The sequence below is a fragment of the Scyliorhinus canicula genome, chromosome 8 (assembly GCF_902713615.1).
Source record: "Scyliorhinus canicula chromosome 8, sScyCan1.1, whole genome shotgun sequence".
Classification (NCBI taxonomy): domain Eukaryota; kingdom Metazoa; phylum Chordata; class Chondrichthyes; order Carcharhiniformes; family Scyliorhinidae; genus Scyliorhinus; species Scyliorhinus canicula.
In genome coordinates this window covers 47,336,987-47,355,267 of record NC_052153.1, presented here as the reverse complement: position 1 = coordinate 47,355,267, position 18,281 = coordinate 47,336,987, and the positions used below count along the sequence as shown (strand labels likewise).

The 18,281-nt window shown below is 41.8% G+C and overlaps 1 protein-coding gene across 7 annotated transcripts in view; it reads right to left on the bottom strand.

Annotated features, from left to right (window-relative positions):
- cenpe (centromere protein E) overlaps positions 1-18,281 on the bottom strand; it is a 187,293-nt gene that overhangs the window by 11,145 nt on the left and 157,867 nt on the right. For all 7 annotated transcript variants that reach the window (XM_038804475.1, XM_038804476.1, XM_038804481.1 and 4 more), the window contains 5 exons: positions 16,022-16,243; positions 14,318-14,548; positions 6,120-6,335; positions 2,525-2,746; positions 1,410-1,577 (listed from right to left, as the gene is read on the bottom strand). In XM_038804475.1, the coding sequence (XP_038660403.1) occupies positions 1,410-1,577; positions 2,525-2,746; positions 6,120-6,335; positions 14,318-14,548; positions 16,022-16,243 (1,059 nt within the window). The remainder of the gene's footprint in view (positions 1-1,409; positions 1,578-2,524; positions 2,747-6,119; positions 6,336-14,317; positions 14,549-16,021; positions 16,244-18,281) is intronic.

Genomic DNA, 18,281 nt, shown 5'->3' with positions numbered 1-18,281 from the left:
CCACTATGACTCGAAAGAGCCACATCCATGTCTTGTATCATGTTGCCATGCACTTTTACGGTTTTGTTGGTTGTCTTCAACACCAAACAAATGGGAGCCAAGATACCGATTTGCAGAGGTCCCCCGACACACACCAGTGCTGGTCAATGGTAAGCATCTCGGCCGTTAGCAGAGTGGACAGAGTCACAGAGGCCACCTCCACCATTTTCTCCACCAACTCACCCCAAGAAGCCTTCGATTCAGTTGACGAGCCTCTACTCTCAAGCCTTTTCCCCCTGGGTTTTCTGGGCATTTCACCCAATGTAGGCACCTTATTCCATTAAGAAAGTGGGTTTTTAAAAAACTAAAATAGCCCCTGAAACTAAGCAAAAAAGACTAAAAAGAACAGCACCCTATTGGGAGCCACCTCGCACACGACTTCCCCCTACATAACACCACCGGAAGTTTATATTTAACTCCTACATATGCAAAGTTGATTTCCTACTACCCTACCAACTACAGGCACTAACTAAGCAGATACTGTGTTGCTGATTCTGGGCAGCACGGTGGCGCAGTGGGTTAGCCCTGCTCCCTCATGGGTGCCGAGGTCCCAGGTTCGATCCCGGCTCTGGGTCACTGTCCATGTGGAGTTTGCACATTCTCCCCGTGTTTGCGTGGGTTTCACCCCCACAACCCAAAGATGTGCAGGGTAGGTGGATTGGCCACTCTAAATTGCCCCTTAAATTGGAAAAAATGAATTGGGTACTCTAAATTTATATTTTTTAAAAATGTTGCTGATTCTGGAACAACTCCAGACAAATAAATGCCCTCAACACTTGTGGGCGTGGTAAATTTAAGTAACTGTCAGTTAAGTATGAACAATGCTGTCAAGTCAAACAGCACACTGGTTCTACTGCACCTTTGGCTCCTTACCCAAGAAAACTTTCCTGAAAGTGGAACAAAGGGGCTGTTTTAGCACATTGGGCTAAACAGCTGGCTTGTAATGCAGAACAAGGCAGCAGCGCAGGTTCAATTCTTGTACCGGCCTCCCTGAACAGGCGCCGGAATTTGGCGACTAGGGGTTTGTTTTTACAGTAACTTAATTGAAGCCTACTTGTGACAATGAGATTATTAAATATTTCAACAATATTAATTCAGACTGACTATGCAGCTGGTTTTAAAAATGTATTTTCTTAGTGACTAAATTAACCAATGCCAAAACCTCTCTTTTGATCTTGCAAAAATTATTCAAATGTTTAGTTTGCAGATTAGAAAAATGTTAACCTTTGTTGTCCTGAATCAACTGCCTACAAAATAAGGTTAAGGAAATACAATTCCTTTTATTTTCTCAAAATATTTAACCTACATATTTTCACTAGTACATGCATTTTTGAAATTCACATTCAGCAACTTTATTTCAAGCACCACACCTGTAGTTGTTTCAAACTTTCTTCAACGGTTTTTATCTGGCTGTCCTTTTTCAACAATTCTGTCTGAAGGTCTTGTTTTTTATCCCGGAGTTTATCTTCCTGCTGTTTGTAAGCTTCTTGACTTGCTGTCAGTGTCATTTGCAGATCATGTATTTTTATTCTCCTTTGCTGAAATTGTAAAATTAGGATTTAAATATACCGTACCCAGTCACTTAACAACTTTTCAAGATCAGTGTGCTTCTGTTCATGTCATGGGGGGGGTGGGTGGGAGGAGGAGGAGAAAGAGAGAAGAGAAGGTAAGGGGGGGGGGGGGGTAGAGAGAGAGAGAGAGAGAGAGAGAGAGAGAGAGAGAGAGAGAGAGAGAGAGAGAGAGAGAGAGAGAGAGAGAGAGAGAGAGAGAGAGAGAGAGAGAGAGAGAGAGGGGGGGGGGGGGGGGGGGGGGAAATGTTCATCCAAATTTTAAATGATGCCGAGTAAGCTTTAAGGGTCCCATTGCACGAGTGAAGAGGTAGCCCAATAACATTTAAAATGTGCTCTGATCTCATTAATGCTCAGCGGTCAGATCAGGATTGTGTATGGATAATCACGGTAGCACAGTGGTTAGTACCGTTGCTTCATATCACCAGAGTCCCAGGTTCAATTCCTGGCTTGGGTCACTGTATGTCTGGAATCTGCACGTTCGCCTCGTGTCTGTGTGGATTTCCTCAGTGCTCCAGTTTCCTCCCATAAGTCCCAAAAGAAGTGCTGGTTAGGTGAAGTGGACATTGAATTCCCCCTCAGTGTATCTGAACAGGCGCCGCAGTGTGGCGACTAGGGGATTTTCACAGTAACGTCATTGCAGTGTTATATGTATGTCTACCTGTGACACTAATAAAGATTATTATTGTTAAGTAACAATGCAACACTCAATATTTGTTGCGCATGCGTGTGCACTTTGCCTTCTCAAATTTACAAAATAGGAATTGGACAGAAGTGGTTAATTGTTTACATTTTAATTAGCAAATCATAACAGTATAGCAAATTGGGTTAATTTTTTCCCCCATTGCAATTTAATTTTGCGCCAGAGGATATTTCCTCTAACCTAGAAAGTTATTTTGAATAAGCATTTTAGTTACCTGCAGCAACTGTTCAGCTGCCTTCAACTTTTTGGACAGCTTCTGGTTCTCCATAGTTAACAATGGATCATAACTATTTTTGTTGAATGAATCCTGTTGGAGCGCTTTAATCTCTAACAGCAGTTCCTCATTCTTTCTCTTCTCGTTAATCATTTCATCACAAGAATTCCGGAGGTACGTTGAATATTCAGTTAGGATTGAATTACAGAGGTCACCTTCACTCTAAGGACACAGGAGGATGAAATGAACAATTTCTAGCACTGCAGTGTACTGCTCAGCAACACAATAGGAATTATTTCTCATGAACAAACTTAATATAGATCTATGGTTGAAATACTTAGACGGAGTGTAAGAGAAATTTGGTCTCTACAAAACTGACGAATATTCTGTGAACTCGAGAGCTGAGAAATTTGAGCTGCCCCACTGGCTTTTCAAAAGGTAACACAAATGAATAGAATTCTTCATCTGCTTTGCTTTATAGAATGGATATATTTTTCAGTATACCTCACCGGAGTAGAGGCAAATAAAATGGAACAAGGAGTATACTTGATGACTATGCACCTATGACATCAGGTAATGTTGTCAAGGTAGATCATGGCTGAACCATGATCACTGAAATATACTGGCTGATGCAGTGCAATAGTTGTTTAGGATGGAATCATGCAATTACCGGCATTAAACAAGAACAAGCTATTTATACTAAATCAGACGGAAGATTGGAGATGTGCAGTCGTATTTGGACATGCAACCTTCCAGATCCATGCCCTTCTCTCTTTTGTAGTCAGTTTTCTAGCACTAAAATAGACCTCACCAAAAGTCTCAGATCACATTCTCAGTGACTGCAATGCAAAATTACTGTCATCCTCAACAATGTTTCAGCATTTAACACCCTTCAAGTTCCAGCTCAGTGGTATTTCCAACACTGGGTTTCACTCTTATAAATCCAATGATGGAACACTTTCTCTTCCTGCCCTATACCATTACTTAGGACATCTCCCGAAGATTAATCTCAGACTTCCCCCTCCTCAATATGTTGCCATTTGATAACAATGGCCACAGATGTGGGTCAGCTTTCATCTATTAGCTGATGGCATCCTGTTCCATCTCTCTCTCCCCTTCGCAGGCTCAAAGTCGTCAGAAATTCAGTTTTGGGCGAGCTACACTTTTTTTATAATTAAATATTGGGAAGATTGAAGCTGGTCCACGTCACAAACTCTGCACCCACGCCAACAGCCATCCCCACTGTATCCTCGCCAATGGACTCCACCCCCAGTCCAACCAGACTGTATACAGTTTCAGTATTCTATTCAGCCTCGAGTTGTGCTCTTGGTATCACAAACTTTGTATCACAAGATCACCAACTTCCACCCCTCCCTCATTATATTTGCCATTGAAACCATCTTCCATACAGGTCTTAGTGCTTTCCTAGCTTCTCCCTTCTTCAATCTCTGCAACATTCAGCTCATTTAAAATTCTGTTGCCATATCCTATCCTACATTAAGCCCCGCATATTCATCCTCAGCCTCCAATTCTTCACCAACCTACGATACATTCATTCTCACAATGTTTTATTTAAAATATTCATCTCCTGTTTAAATCCCTTCATGGTGTCATGTCTTTCAATCACTAACCTGTAGCAATACAGCCCCCCCCCCCCCCCCTGAATTCCCTGCAACTCTGACTCAGGCATTCTAATGCACCACTCCCCATTATCAATGGCACTGGCCCTTCAGCTGTCTCAGCTCCACACTTTTGGAAGTCCATCCTTAAAACCTCCTGTCCTTAAAACCTTCCTCCAAGACTAAGCTTTTGGTCACCTCCAGTACTAAATGCTTTAGATTAGTCCTCATTATTCCCTATTTACCCGAGTGTCATGAGAAGTCACTTCAAAGTCATTTTTAGCTGTAACTTGTATTTGGTAATACAAGTGGAGTGTTGTTTGGAACAGGGCTCCAAAAGCAAGAAAAAACATTTCTGCACTAAAACATTTGAATATGAAGAAAGCATAACACGGTTCTCAACAGACCTATTGTCTTTTGTGACGTGAAATGGAGTAATGATTTCATGTTGGTGAAAAGTTGCTATTCCAATATATGTGGCATTTTATACATCAACTGTTGCCACAAATATCACCATAACAAAACTCTTTTGATTGGAAGTAATTCCATCAAGTCATACCTATTTGACTTGGAAGGAATTATTTCAATTATGATCATGCTCTGAAGTTAGATTCAATTTATCCAAATTAACTTCCAGACTTAAATAAGTGATCTAAAGAACGTTGATGAGAACGATGAAGTTGAATTCTAGGTTAAACAAATTTCAAAATTTGCCAATTACACAAGTTTAAGACAATGGAAAAGTCATGTCCCAGAGCAGCTAGTACCCTGAATACTCAAATAGTTTCAATTCACCTGGAGGAGTTGGGGTTGGGTAGGTCTGGGGTGTGGCAGAGTGTGCAATTTTCATTAGCACCCCCCTCCCTCAAAAGATGGTGGGCGTTCCTCATTCAAAGGCACAACTGGAACCGACAGCTCAACAGAGCAACTCTTGACAGAGCACAGGAAGTAGTCAAAAATGGTGATGCTTGCATGTTCCTTTTACAGTGAGTGAGCATACCATTTTGAAAAATATTAATTATTAAATAAAAGATGATCACAGTCTAACCAGTTCATTACCACCATTCTGTTAAACATGGTGCAAAGACAATTAAGTTACTGTCTAAACATGGCAATAAATCACTTCACTGACAATATATCCCTACACAATTTTTTTTTATTCGTTAATGAGATGTTGCAAAGCCAGCATTCATTGCCCATCCCTACTGGCCTGTGGTGGTGGTGAGCCTCATTCGCAAACCACGGCAAGCTGTTTTGTGGAGGTACACCCACTGCTGTTACAAAGGCAGTTCCAGGATTTGGAGCCAGAGATGGTGAAGAAATGGTGATATCGTTCCAAATAAGATGGTGATGGGGAACTTGCAGATGGTGATGTTCCCATGGATAACGGTTTGTGTTTACAAATTGGCTTGGCCTCAAATGCCTTTTATTCACCATTCCGGAAGCACAAGGCTGGATATTTCATTTATCTAGCTGTGGGACAGCAAAGGTACTCGCCACTGTATAGAAGCCCGCGGTTAAACCCAAGAGCATATTCACTGTAGATAGCAAATGAAGAATTGAAACTAGTTGCACATTTCTGTTAAGTGTTGCTGTGGTGCTTTTTCCTTCCAATTTTGACATAAATTCAGCACTGAACTCGCAACATGTGTGCATGTAAACTTTGATGCAAGATGAAGATCAAATATCTATACAAGTGTACATTTTAGACAGCATTCACAACTAATATTTTGGGGCATGGAAATTGGAACGTAATTACAATTCTCTTTTATCCACATGTCATTGTAGTATCTACCTGATACACATGCCGTCTTCTCGAAGGAATGTTGAACTTGAATCAAGGCAATAATAAGAGTTTGTCGCATTTTAAATTAGGGTCAGAAATGACTGGAATGAATCATTGGAAACATTACGGCTGATTCCAACATGGAAATTTCAAGTACATTAACGTACATTTCAAGTAGCAATAAACATACCTGAACTGCTTTCCTTTGAAGCTGACATTGTCGATCTAGCGTTTGATTTTCATTTTTAATTTCTTCAATTATCTTCAAAATATTTGTGCCAGACAGATTGGAAATTCTTTCCATAAGACACCTTCGGGCTTTTGCCCTGGAAAGTAATCCATTCTGTGAGCTGGTCAAGAAGTTTGGATATTTTGACTTCAATTTCAACAAATTCTGCTGGACATTCTAAATGAGAAAAATAACATTCAATAAGGATGAAAAATTCAATGAACTTTAGACTATCAAAATAGTTAGATTAGCTTCTGTTGGCGCTGAACTACTAGCGTCCGGGGGGGGGGGGGGGGGGGGGGGGGGGGGAAGATCGTCAGTTAGCTCAAATAGCTGGACAGCTGGCTTTTAATGGTGTAACACCGTGGGTTCAATTCCTGTAACTGGTTGAGGCTATCTATGACAGCACCACCTTCTCACCCTTGCCCCTTACACGAGGTGTGGTGAACCTCAAGTTTAACCACCAGGCAGCTCTCTCTATCTCTCCTTCAAAGAGAAGAGCAGCCCATGGTCCTCTGGAACTATTGCAACTTTCACTAGTGTCTGAATTGATTAGCTTTAATCCTAGTATCAACTTGCAGAGTCCTTTAAAATGGTTCAATTTTCAAAATTTCAGGATGGTGAATTTGTTTTAAAAACCTTCTCAAAACAAGGGAAAAAATACTTCTCATTATTAAATAAAAGTTGCAGATAAAAGTGAATGTCCTCTGTAGTTTAAAGATGCACACTGAAGTTACTTGATTGTTACTGTGATGTGATTAACAAAACTGAAACGCTGCATATAATAGCCCAAATCTTCTGGTATCAGATCATTGGAGACTCATTGGAGCACTTCTTTCAGGCGAAGCAACATTTTACTTCCGCCACCTTCAATTTGGTCAACTGTATCCACTACTCCCAATGCATTATATTGGGAAGAATAGGTGATCGTTTTTGTTCTTGTTGTGCGCCATTTCAACTCAGCATTTTGCTCTCATGTCTGTCCTTGGCCTGCTGCAATGCTCCAGTAAAATCCAACACAAACTGGAGGCGCAGCACCTCATTTTCCAATTAGGCATGTTACAACCTTGAAGTTCAATGCTGAGTTCAACATTAGACTGTGACTTTCCTCCTCCATATTTACTTTTAATATTCTAAACATTTTGTTTTGTTCCAATACAAAAATCCTCCTCCACGTTGCCACCTGTCACTTGTTTGTTGCAATCACCCACAGCTCCCACTAATCACTGTTCCAGCCCCTCTAATAATAATAATAATCTTTATTAGTGTCACAAGTAGGCTGACATTAACACTGCAATGAAGTTGTTGTGAAAATTCTCTCGTCGCCATACAGTGCCTGTTCGGGTACACAGAGGGAGAATTCAGAATGTTCAATTCACCTAACAAGCACGTCTTTCGTGACTTGTGGGAGAACGTGCAGACTTTGCACAGTCACTCAAGAGAGAATTGAACCCGGGTTCCCAGTGCTGTGAAACAAGCATTAACCACTTTGCTAAAGTGCCACCCTTATATATCACATTTTTAAATCTGTAGTTCTGAAAAAGGTTCATGCAGACTTGAAATGTTAAATCTTAAGTTAAAGGTCCTTCCCTTCACAGGTTAGGCAGATGTTAGGTGTCTAAGATGTTAGGTGTCTAAGGCCAGTGGCTAGGATTTGAGTGTGTGTGTTTGGTGGGGGGGGTCACACCTTGGTGGCTTTACAATATAGAATCACAGAATTTACAGTGCAGGTGGTCATTCGGCTCATCGAATGCGCACTGGCCCTTACAAAGAGCTACTAGAGCTCCATCTCTGTAACTCCCACTTAACATTTTTGTATACAAAGGGCAATTTAGCATGGCCAATCCACCCAACCCGCACATCCGTGCACCGTGGCAGGAAACCGGAGCACCCAGGAGGAAACCCACGCACACACCGGGAGAACGCACAGACAGCGACCCAGCCGGGAATCGATAGTTACCTAGAAGTTATAGGAGGTTTTAATTCTAACTTTTTCTAAGTAACTATTGGTGTAACCCTGTCAGAACCATTAAATCAGTTTATGATTTAAAATCGCATTTTTGGGGGTTCCCAGTAGCGCGCTCTGGGCAATACCTGCATAAACCCTTACTTGTGAAATTCCGAGGAGGATTCCTCAGCACATCTTTGGGATACTCCTACAATCTGGCACTGGGTCCTGTATATCCAAGGATAGTAATCAATTTTCCTGCCACAGGTGAGCCATTCAACCGTTCCATAGCCTTTCTTGTGACAAGTAGCATGCCAGTCATATTGAACTAAACCCGTGCTCTGAACCTTCATTAACCTGGGAAAGACCTGGGTTTCCACCAGCGTCATCCCTCTAAGGAAACAAATTCTGTTCCATATAGGCCACTATAGCCTTTTCCATGGCAAATTCTGCACTAGCCTGGCCCACTCTCTAACTTCATTCTTTTGCTGTAGACCTCTAGCACCAATTTTAAGTGTTGAATATAGCAATTTTGCTTCCTTGTAATCACGAATGCTCTGTTGAAAGATACAAGTACACCCACAAAGCCTTCCCCACCATAACGCTTTGTAAGAGCATAGCCACTGTTTTTTTTCAGCTGATTTAGATGTGACAATTTTCTCATAGGACATAAAGTGCATCTCCACTCTTTCTAGGTACGAAGTGAACATTCTTCACCAAATCAAAATAAAGAGCAGTTCTTTAGCCTACTTTGCCAGACCAACTTAAGTTCGCTCTCGTTTCATTGAGGTTTTTATTTCTTTCTCATTCCTCTGTTGAGAATTTCTTTTCAAGTTAATCTTGCATGATTCTATTTATTTGTCAATTCTGACCAGTTGTATTTGATCACTAGCGGAGCCAGCTGTGCCTTCCTGGAACCCAGGTGCCAAGCCAATTCTTAAAGGATTCCGTTCTCCTAGCTCCTGATCAAGCATTAACCTCCAAGTACCCTGTTCTGCTGTAGTCTGTAAATCGACTTTTCTCAACTCTTAAGTCAGAGTCCTCTCTTTCAACAAAGGCTGATTCCCCAATACAATATACAAAAAGCAAATATGACATTATGTTTATTTAAATGCTGGAAAGCTCCAGGATCCAGCCTCTGGGACCAATCCCAAAATGGAGCTCCCATTGTTATGATCCCGGTGGGGGAAATGGAAACCAAAAATAACCAAACCATGTAACCCCCAAATAAAGCAATTATGAACAGGATTTCATTTTTTGTCAGTTTTGCTACGAATCAGAGCTAGCTCAAATTTAAACATGAATAGGCAAATTATACAACACATGAAAGGTAAATTCCAGTTTAAATGGTTGATGCAATAAAGATGCATCTTACACAGCCAATTGCACAAATGTGATGCCACATGTCCTTCAATTCCATTGTTTCAGCCCTCAGGCTGCTTTCACCAGCAGGCATATTCAATCAGTGGTCCCTGGATATGGTTAGCACCACTGGGTGCAAACCAACACAAATTCTGCGTTCCTTCTTCTTTCTCGGCATGTGTGTACCGATTGCCTTCACTGTCCAACTCTCCAGCTCCTAGTTCTCCTTTCGTCTGGCCACAGAGCTGCTGTCCTAACTTCCTTCCTGCTGGCACTGATTTCAGGTCACTCGGTCATGACCAGTGTATATTATTCAAGAACATTTAAATCCATTCCTTTACAGTTGTTGCAAACTCAAAAGTTATTTTCAAACATTTTTTAAAAAAATCTGAAATGGGCATTTTATTTTTCAATTTGCACAAATATGGACATAAGCACGAAAAGATAGCTTCTTGCAGATATCAAATTAGGGAGATGAAAACCGAAGGATCAAATTTCAGAAATCAGACTCACATTTGACCCAGATAGGTGGTTGACAGTTCAATGCAGGGTAGTATTACTTTAGAAAATCTTGAATGGAAATATAGCAGGGATATTAAGTCAGACATTCAGGAGTGGAGAAGCAAAGAGATCTAGGGGATACGAAGATTAAACACAGAAGTGTTGCTGGAAAGGGCCAAAATTAAAATGACAAATTAGAAGTCAGGAAACGATGTGGAATACGTAGATGACATTGCTGAGGTCAGTTAGAATACCACATGCAAAGCCAGGCATTCCTTCGAGTACTGCAAGCATGGAAAGAGTATAGCAAGGATGTATTGCTATGTTCCCAGGAATTAGATGAAAGCTGGTTTGAAATATGCTGACACTTTTGTATTGGAACAAAGGAGGAACAAAAATTTTTAATTTTGAAAAGATTCTAAAAACAAATCAGTGAAAACATGCTTCCACTAGCTGACAAATCATAAGAGGACTTCAAGTCAATTATTAAAATGAATGCGGAAAGTTGGAAGAATTTGTTTCACAAAGCATAATTAAAGAATGGAATGAATTAGCAGAAGTACCCACTGAGACAGCTAATTATCTGCAAGGTAAATGATTAAGTGGCGGTGGCACAGTGGTAATCTCTGCTGCCTCACAGCGCCAGGGACATGAGTTTAATTCAAACCTGGGTGACTGTGGAGTTTGTACGTTCTCCCAGTGTCTGTGTGGGTTTTCTCTGGGTGCTCCGGTTTCCTCCACACAGTCCAAAGATGTGCCGGTTAGGTGGATTGGCTTTGCTAAATTGTCCCTTAGCGTCGAAAAGGTTAGGTGGAGTTCCAGGGATAGGGTGGGTGTGGGGGTATTGGTGGGGTATTCCTTTGGCTAGACAGCTGGTTTGTGATGCAGAACAAGGCCAGCAGCTTGCGTTCAATTCCCGTACCAGTTGAGGTTATTCATGAAGGTCCACCTTCTCAACCTTGCCGGAAGTGTGGTGATGCTCAGGTTAAACCACCACCAGTTAGTTTTCCCCCTCAAAGGGGAAAGCAGCCTATGGCCATTTGGGACTATGGCAACTTTAGCTTTCACACTGTTTAAGTAGCTAAATGGTGTTTTATGCTGTTTGAGCACAACGTCTGCAATTTTATTTTCTATGCCTCGGCCAATAACCAAAAGTATCCCAATATTCCGTCTTTGCTGCGTGATCCACTCCTTCAGGGATCTGTAGACGTGCCCATTGGAAATAGTCTTCCTATTATCAAAATTCTATTATCCGTTGCTTCTGCCAGAGCCAATTTTGGCTCAAACTTGCCAGTTTCCCTTGGATCCCATGGCTTTTTCTCTTGACCATTCTTGTCAAAAGCTTGCTCTTTCCATAGTTAACCTCTTGTTCTATATGTATTCATTTCAAAATTACATTTCTCAGCTTAATAAAATTTGCCTTCCCCAGCTTTTACTCTTGATCCACCTTTGTCCTCATGGAGGTAATGAATGCTGAATCTAAAGGAATTACTGTCACTACCACTAATTTTTCTGCCCCCCTCACCCATTCCAACCTCTCTCCTTCCGAACTTTCTGCTCTTCACTCAGTCAGGTCGATCCCGACTGTCATCAAACCTGCCAACAAAGTGGGTGCTGCTGCCGTCTGGCACACTGACCTTGACCTCGCAGAGGCCGAGCGCCAACTCTCAGATACTTCATCTTACCTCCCCCTGGACCATGACCAGACCATTGGCCGGATGTAATTAATAAATCAATGAATTTATTCTCCTGTAGTAACCAGACCACTGAACATCAAGCCATTATCTTCAACACCGTTAGCGACCTAATTTCCTCCGGATGCCTTCCAACCTCAGTCTCCCATCCCCAGACAGCCTGCTTTTACCCACTTCCCAAAATCCACAAAAAGGACTGTCCCGGCAGGCCCATTGTGTCAGCATGCTCTTGCCCCACCAAACTTATTTCCTCTTATCTCGACTCCATCCTCACTCCTCTGGTCCATTCCCACCTCACCTACATACGGGATTTCTCTGATGCACTGCGTCATATTGACAGCTTTCAGTTCGCAGGCCCTAACCGCATTCTATTCACCATGGATGCACAATCTTTCTGCACCTCCATCCCATACCAGGATGGTCTGAGAGCTCTGCATTTCTTTCCTGAAAAAAGGCCCAGACAATTCCCATCCACCCCCACTCTCCTCCACCTAGCTGAACTTGTTCCATCTCTCAACAACTTCCCCTTTAACTCATCCCATTTTCTCCAAATCAAAGGTGTAGCCATGGGTCCTAGCTCCGCTTGCCTTTTTATGAGGTATGTGGAACATTCCTTGTTCCAGGTCCCCTCCCACAACTCATTGACCAATACATTGATGAATATTTTGGCGCTTCATGCTCTCGTCTAGACCTGGAAAGATTAATCAACTTCACTTCCAGTTTCCACCCCTCCATCACTCATCTGGTCCATCTCAGACACTTCCTTTCCCGTCCTTGATCTTTCTGTCTCCATCTCCGGCAATAGACTATCTACTAATATCCACGACAATCGCATCAACTCCCACAGCTATCTGGACTACAGCTCTTCGCACCCTGTAAGGAGTCCATGCCTTTCTCTCAACTCCTTCGCTTCCGTTGCATTTGTTCCGATGGTGCCACTTTCTAAAATGGTGCTTAGAAAATGTGTTCCTTCTTCCTCAACCGTGATTTCCCAGCTACAGTTGTTGACAGGGCCCTCAACAATGTGTGGTTCTTTTCCCGCGCCATTACCCTCGCCCCCTCCCCTCCCCTCCCTCCCAGAACAAGGATAGAGTCCCCCTCATTCTCACATTTCATCCCACCAGCCTCCATATGCAAAGCATAAATCCTCTGCCATTTTCACCAACTCCAGCGTGATGCCACCACCAAACACATCTTCCCTTCACTCCCTCTGTCAGCATTCCGCAGACCATTCCCTCCGAGATAATCTAGTCCACTCCTCCAACATATCCAGTACCTCTCCCATCACCCATGGCACCTTCCCATGCAATCGCAGAAGGTGTAACACCTGCCCCTTTGCCTCTTCCATGCTTAACATCCCAGGTACAAAACATTCAATTCCAGGCGTTTCATTTGCAGCTCTGCCAATTTGGTCTACTGCATTCGCTCCTAATGTGGACTCCTCTATATTGGAGAGACCAAACGCAGACTGGGTGATCGCTTTGCTGAGCATCTCCGGTCTGTGCACATTCTGACCTTCCCGTTGCTTGCCATTTTAACAAAACACCCTGCTCCCATGTCCACTCCACATGTCAGTCCTTGGCCTGCTGCAATGTTCCAGTGAAGCTCAACGGAAACTAGAGGAACATCTCATGTTCCGGTTAGGCACGCTACAGCCTTCCAGTCTCAACATCAAATTCAACAACTTCAGATGATTAGCTCCACGCCACCTCGACCCATTTGTTTTCATCCTATTTCATTTTAACTGTCTTTTACCATTTTTTTTCTTAATATAGATGAACCCCCCCCCCCCATCTTATCCTTACCCTTTCTCCACTTTGCTTCCCCCTTCCTCTCCCCCGACATCTACATTTGTCAGAGTTTACCCCCCTGATGTCAGTTTCGCTGCTGTTTGGCGTTTCACATCTTTTGTTCTCGCTGGGGACTGCCATTACCTCTCTTTCCCCTTGGTTTCTGTGGCCATTAGCACCCGGTTTCCCTGGGTTTCTGTGGCTATGACTCATCTTTCATTCTCACTCCACAGTATAAATATTTCCCACTTTCTCTGTCAGCTTTGACAAAGGGTCATCTGGACTTGAAACGTTGGCTTTCTCTCTCCCTACAGATGCTGCCAGACCTGTTGAGATTTTCCAACATTTTCTTTTTAGGTCTCAATTGATAATGCTTCTGGGCTATCTTACCTCATCAAAGCGGTGATTATTTCCCCAACCAATACTGCCACCCTAACTTTTTATTCCCCCTTCTATCCGGTCTGCAAACCATTTCTTCAGCCATGGATTCATCTGCACTCCCCTCCTATTTCTATACTGACCAATAAGTAACAGTAATCTGGAAATGACCACCGTTGAGATCCTACTTTCCTAGCTTTTCTTATCCACCTCCCGAAGTCTCCCTGCAGAACCTCAACTGCTTTCCACCTAGATCTTTATTATGAACCATTCTTCCATATGATTCACATTCGTTCTCTCTCCCCCCCCACTTCCCACCTCAAGAATATTCTGGGAAGCAACATACCATTATAGGGTCAGGTTTGCAGCCACATGAATCATTTTTGAGTAAAATTCAGTTAAATAGTCAAAGCTGGAATTGGGATCTTGGGATTACAATGTTCTTGCCCCCTGATCATTAACTATTCGGAAGGAAACAATACAAACCTGCAAGTGGTGTTCTTTATTTGCAATTAAAGTTGAAATTCTTCTTATTTCAGCCTTCTTCGCTTCTGATATCAATTCCAGTTCAGCTGGATCTGATACTTGCTTCTTCAGAATCTGCAACTGCAAGCGCAATTCTTCGCTCCTCTTTTTCTCTTCGGCTAGTTTTTCGTCACATGCACGATTACGCTCTTGAAACTGCGCCTCACGACGAGGTACAGCGTTCAGCGTTCTCTGTCGCATAAACATGAAAAAAGGCATACCCGTGAAAATCAACAGGATGGAGCCAAAACCTAGCATTCAACTACTGAAATACTTTTGCGCCTTAGAATAAGTCAGATTAGACCCTTTTATTTCTTGCTTTTTTCAAGCTTTCCATTTTGATTAAGCTTTTGATTAAGCTACAATACAACTTTAAAAATCTGCTAACACCAATGAATACATTTCATACCACAGAATTGTTTTCTACGGCAATTATATATGGATTGAAGGTAGGATAATAAACTTCACCTTGCTGCAAATAGACAAGTGGTCAGGTCACCCAAACAAGCAACCAACTGCTAGGTTGCCAACTGCCCAAGCCATTGTGACTTTAGAGCAACGGTACTGTGCAAATCTTAATTCAAATGCAGTTTTTTTGTTGCAGGTGATCTCTGAAACCACTCTGCAATATTAATGATAAGAAGTTGGATTAAAGCAAAGGGCAGAGACAGCAGGATAACTGTATGCAAGGGATATTTTAAACAATAGAAGGAACATAATACCAGCCCCTCATTATATTTGATAGGATCTCCATTATTATTGAAGTAAATTCTACATGGAACATTGTTGTAAAATATGAAGACTTTGCAAAATTCTTTCTAACAAATTAACTACTCTGCTGTTCAACTTGAATGTCACAAATGATACTTTATCAGCTATGCAGAGTCCAAACATTTACCCAACTTAATACAGACGGATCAATTTAAAAATTCTTCACAATATATTTTAATCTATGGGATTACCCTTTACCAGTTCATCTTTATTTGAACAACCACTGCGGCAGCAAATGCCAATGAAGTTTCACCACATTTAAATTCAGAAACAACTAAAGTTAAAAATGTATAAAAGGAAATCACTTTCAACTAGATTACAAAAAAAATAAAATTTAGATCGCAATAGAAATTTACCGGAAACACTCAGCATCTGTGGGAGAGGAAGGTAGCGTTCACATTACAGATCCAGAAACACAAACTCTGACAAAAGTTGATAAAACTTGAAATATAAACCCGCCCTACCTCTCTCGACATTATGCTACATAATCTGCTGAGTGCTTCAGTCTTCCATCCGCAGTGTTATTTTCAAATTTAGACCATAATGCAGACAGTAGATCACAGAATTCCTACAGTGCAGAAGGAGCCATTCAGCTCATCAGGTCTGCACCGACCCTCTGAAAGAGCATCCTATCCAGGCCCACTCCCCCCACTATCCCTGTAATCTAACCTGTACATCCCTGGACACTAAGGGGCGATGTACCTGCAATCTTTGGACTGTGGGAGGAAACTGGAGGAAACCCACACAGACAAGGGGAGAAAGTATAAACTCCAGTCACCCAAGGCTGGAATTGAACCCGGATCCCTGGCGTTGATGTAGCAGTGCTAACCACTATGCCATTTATAAATTTACTAAGAAAAGTATTGTCATTACAAATTCTAATGCATGTTGTACCTTATAGTCACTTCTCCACAAAACAAGATTTTCATATAGTTGCTGATTCTCTTTCTGTAGCTTCCCAATGCCTGTTGATTCAGCTGATCCTTCAGGCACTTCAGAACAAAATCTGATCAGTAGTTCTTTCCATGCTTCCGCCTCTATTAACAACTCTTGGTCAGTTTTAGAAAGGTTGATCAGGTATTCATCTTTCAATTGAAATAAACTCTGAATTGCGTTCTGAATAATAAATACATGCAGTCAAAATGAGGGGTAATGAATCAAAAATTAGCCAGGTAAATAAGTAATTTCCCTAATTGGCACAAAATATAAATTACGCACCAACTCCAATACTGCTAGTAGTCAGCAGTCATCGCATAGCAAGGACAAACTTCAGCTGCAGCACATAGAATGTTGATATGTGACACTGCAATTCTGGAGCATTACTTTACTTAACTATTTACTAGGTTTGTGTAATTTTGTTTAGTCACTGTTGAGACAAGTTTAAATTTATGTAAGAGTCTGCAATTCAATTCTGGAAGCGACAATTCAAAACAGGACATATTTTCAAAGCTTGTGCTGGCCTTAAAGAGGCAGTAAATTTCCAAGCAAAGGCTATCTACTTCTGAAAGATTAACAATCTAATCCAACATTAATACAAGAAAAAAATATTTGCCCTCTGGTTTTTTTCCTCTATTCTGATGCTAATTTGGCTACCAAAGTCGATGGAGGACTTTGTCCAAATGGCCATGCTTCATATATAATCTCAGACTGGGTGTACTCAAGCTATTCACCGATGGACAGGAATGTGGCAGCTGAGTCGGACCCATCATAATGACTGCCTTTGCTCCCTATACATCAAGGATCACTAAATAGCAATCAGAGGCAGTAAACATATTCAGCCAATTGTTCATTTTAGCACCCTAATGGAAATTGCCCATCTTAACATGTTGGATTAAAATTGGTACGCTCCAGGTTTAGTTCTTTATTGACTATTTTTTTTAAAACTGGGAACCATCAAACTGCCATTTTCCATGATGCTCAAAAAATTTTAATATGCCAAATAAAGAGAGGTTTTGCTGCAATTTAATACCACTGTCTTAGTTCTGCAGTATCCCAGTACAAGAAAACAAATTTGCTGACTTGGCCTGTCCTATTAGTGATAACAAGGGGAGATCTTTAGCAAAACAAGCATATTGAAAATCTTACACAGGACAACACTGCATTTGCAAGTGCATTGTGGGCTAATGGGAAAAGAAACACATGGAGAAAGGTTTTATAGAAATTAGGATATATAAACATGCATTTGCAAGCTTTATTTTTCCGCTGATATTTAAACGGTGTTAATAGATCATATTTTGAAAGGTTGAGAATGTTGTAATTGGAACATACTGTACCGTAACTGAAATCATGGAGTACACTAGATGCTGTAACAAAGTACTACTGCTTTGAACTTTATTCTTTCATGGGATAGAACAAAGAAAAATTACAGCACAGGAACAGGCCCTTCGGCCCTCCAAGTCTGCGCCGATCCAGATCCTCTATCTAAAACTGTCGCCTATTTTCTAAGAATCTGTATCCCTCTGCTCCCTGCCCATTCATGTATCTGTCTAGATACATCTTAAATGACACTATCGTGCCCACCTCTACCACCTCCGCTGGCAATGCATTCCAACCTCTGTGCAAAGAACTTTCCACGCATATCTCCCTTAAACTTTTCCCCTCTCACCTTGAACTCGTGACCCCTAGTAATCGAGTCCCCCACTGGGAAAAAGCTTTGTGCTATCCACCCAGTCTATACCCCCCATGATTTTGTAGACCTCAATCAGGTCCCCCCTCAACCTCCGTCTTTCAAATGAAAATAATCCTAATCTACTCAACCTCTCTTCATAGCTAGCGCCCTCCATACCAGGCAACATCTTGGTGAACCTCCTCTGCACCTTCTCCAAAGCATCCACATCCTTTTGGTAATGTGGCGACCAGAACTGTACGCAGTATTCCAAATGTGGCTGAACCAAAGTCTTATACAACTTTAACATGACCTGCCAACTCTTGCACTCAATACCCCTTCCGATGAATGAAAGCATGCCGTATGCCTTCTTAACCATTCTATCGACCTGCGCAGCCACCTTCAGGGTACAATGGACCTGAACACCCAGATCTCTCTGTACATCAATTTTCCCCAGGGCTTTTTCATTTACTGTATAGTTCGCTCTTAAATTGGATCTTCCAAAATGCATCACCTCGCATTTGCCCGGATTTAACTCCATCTGCCATT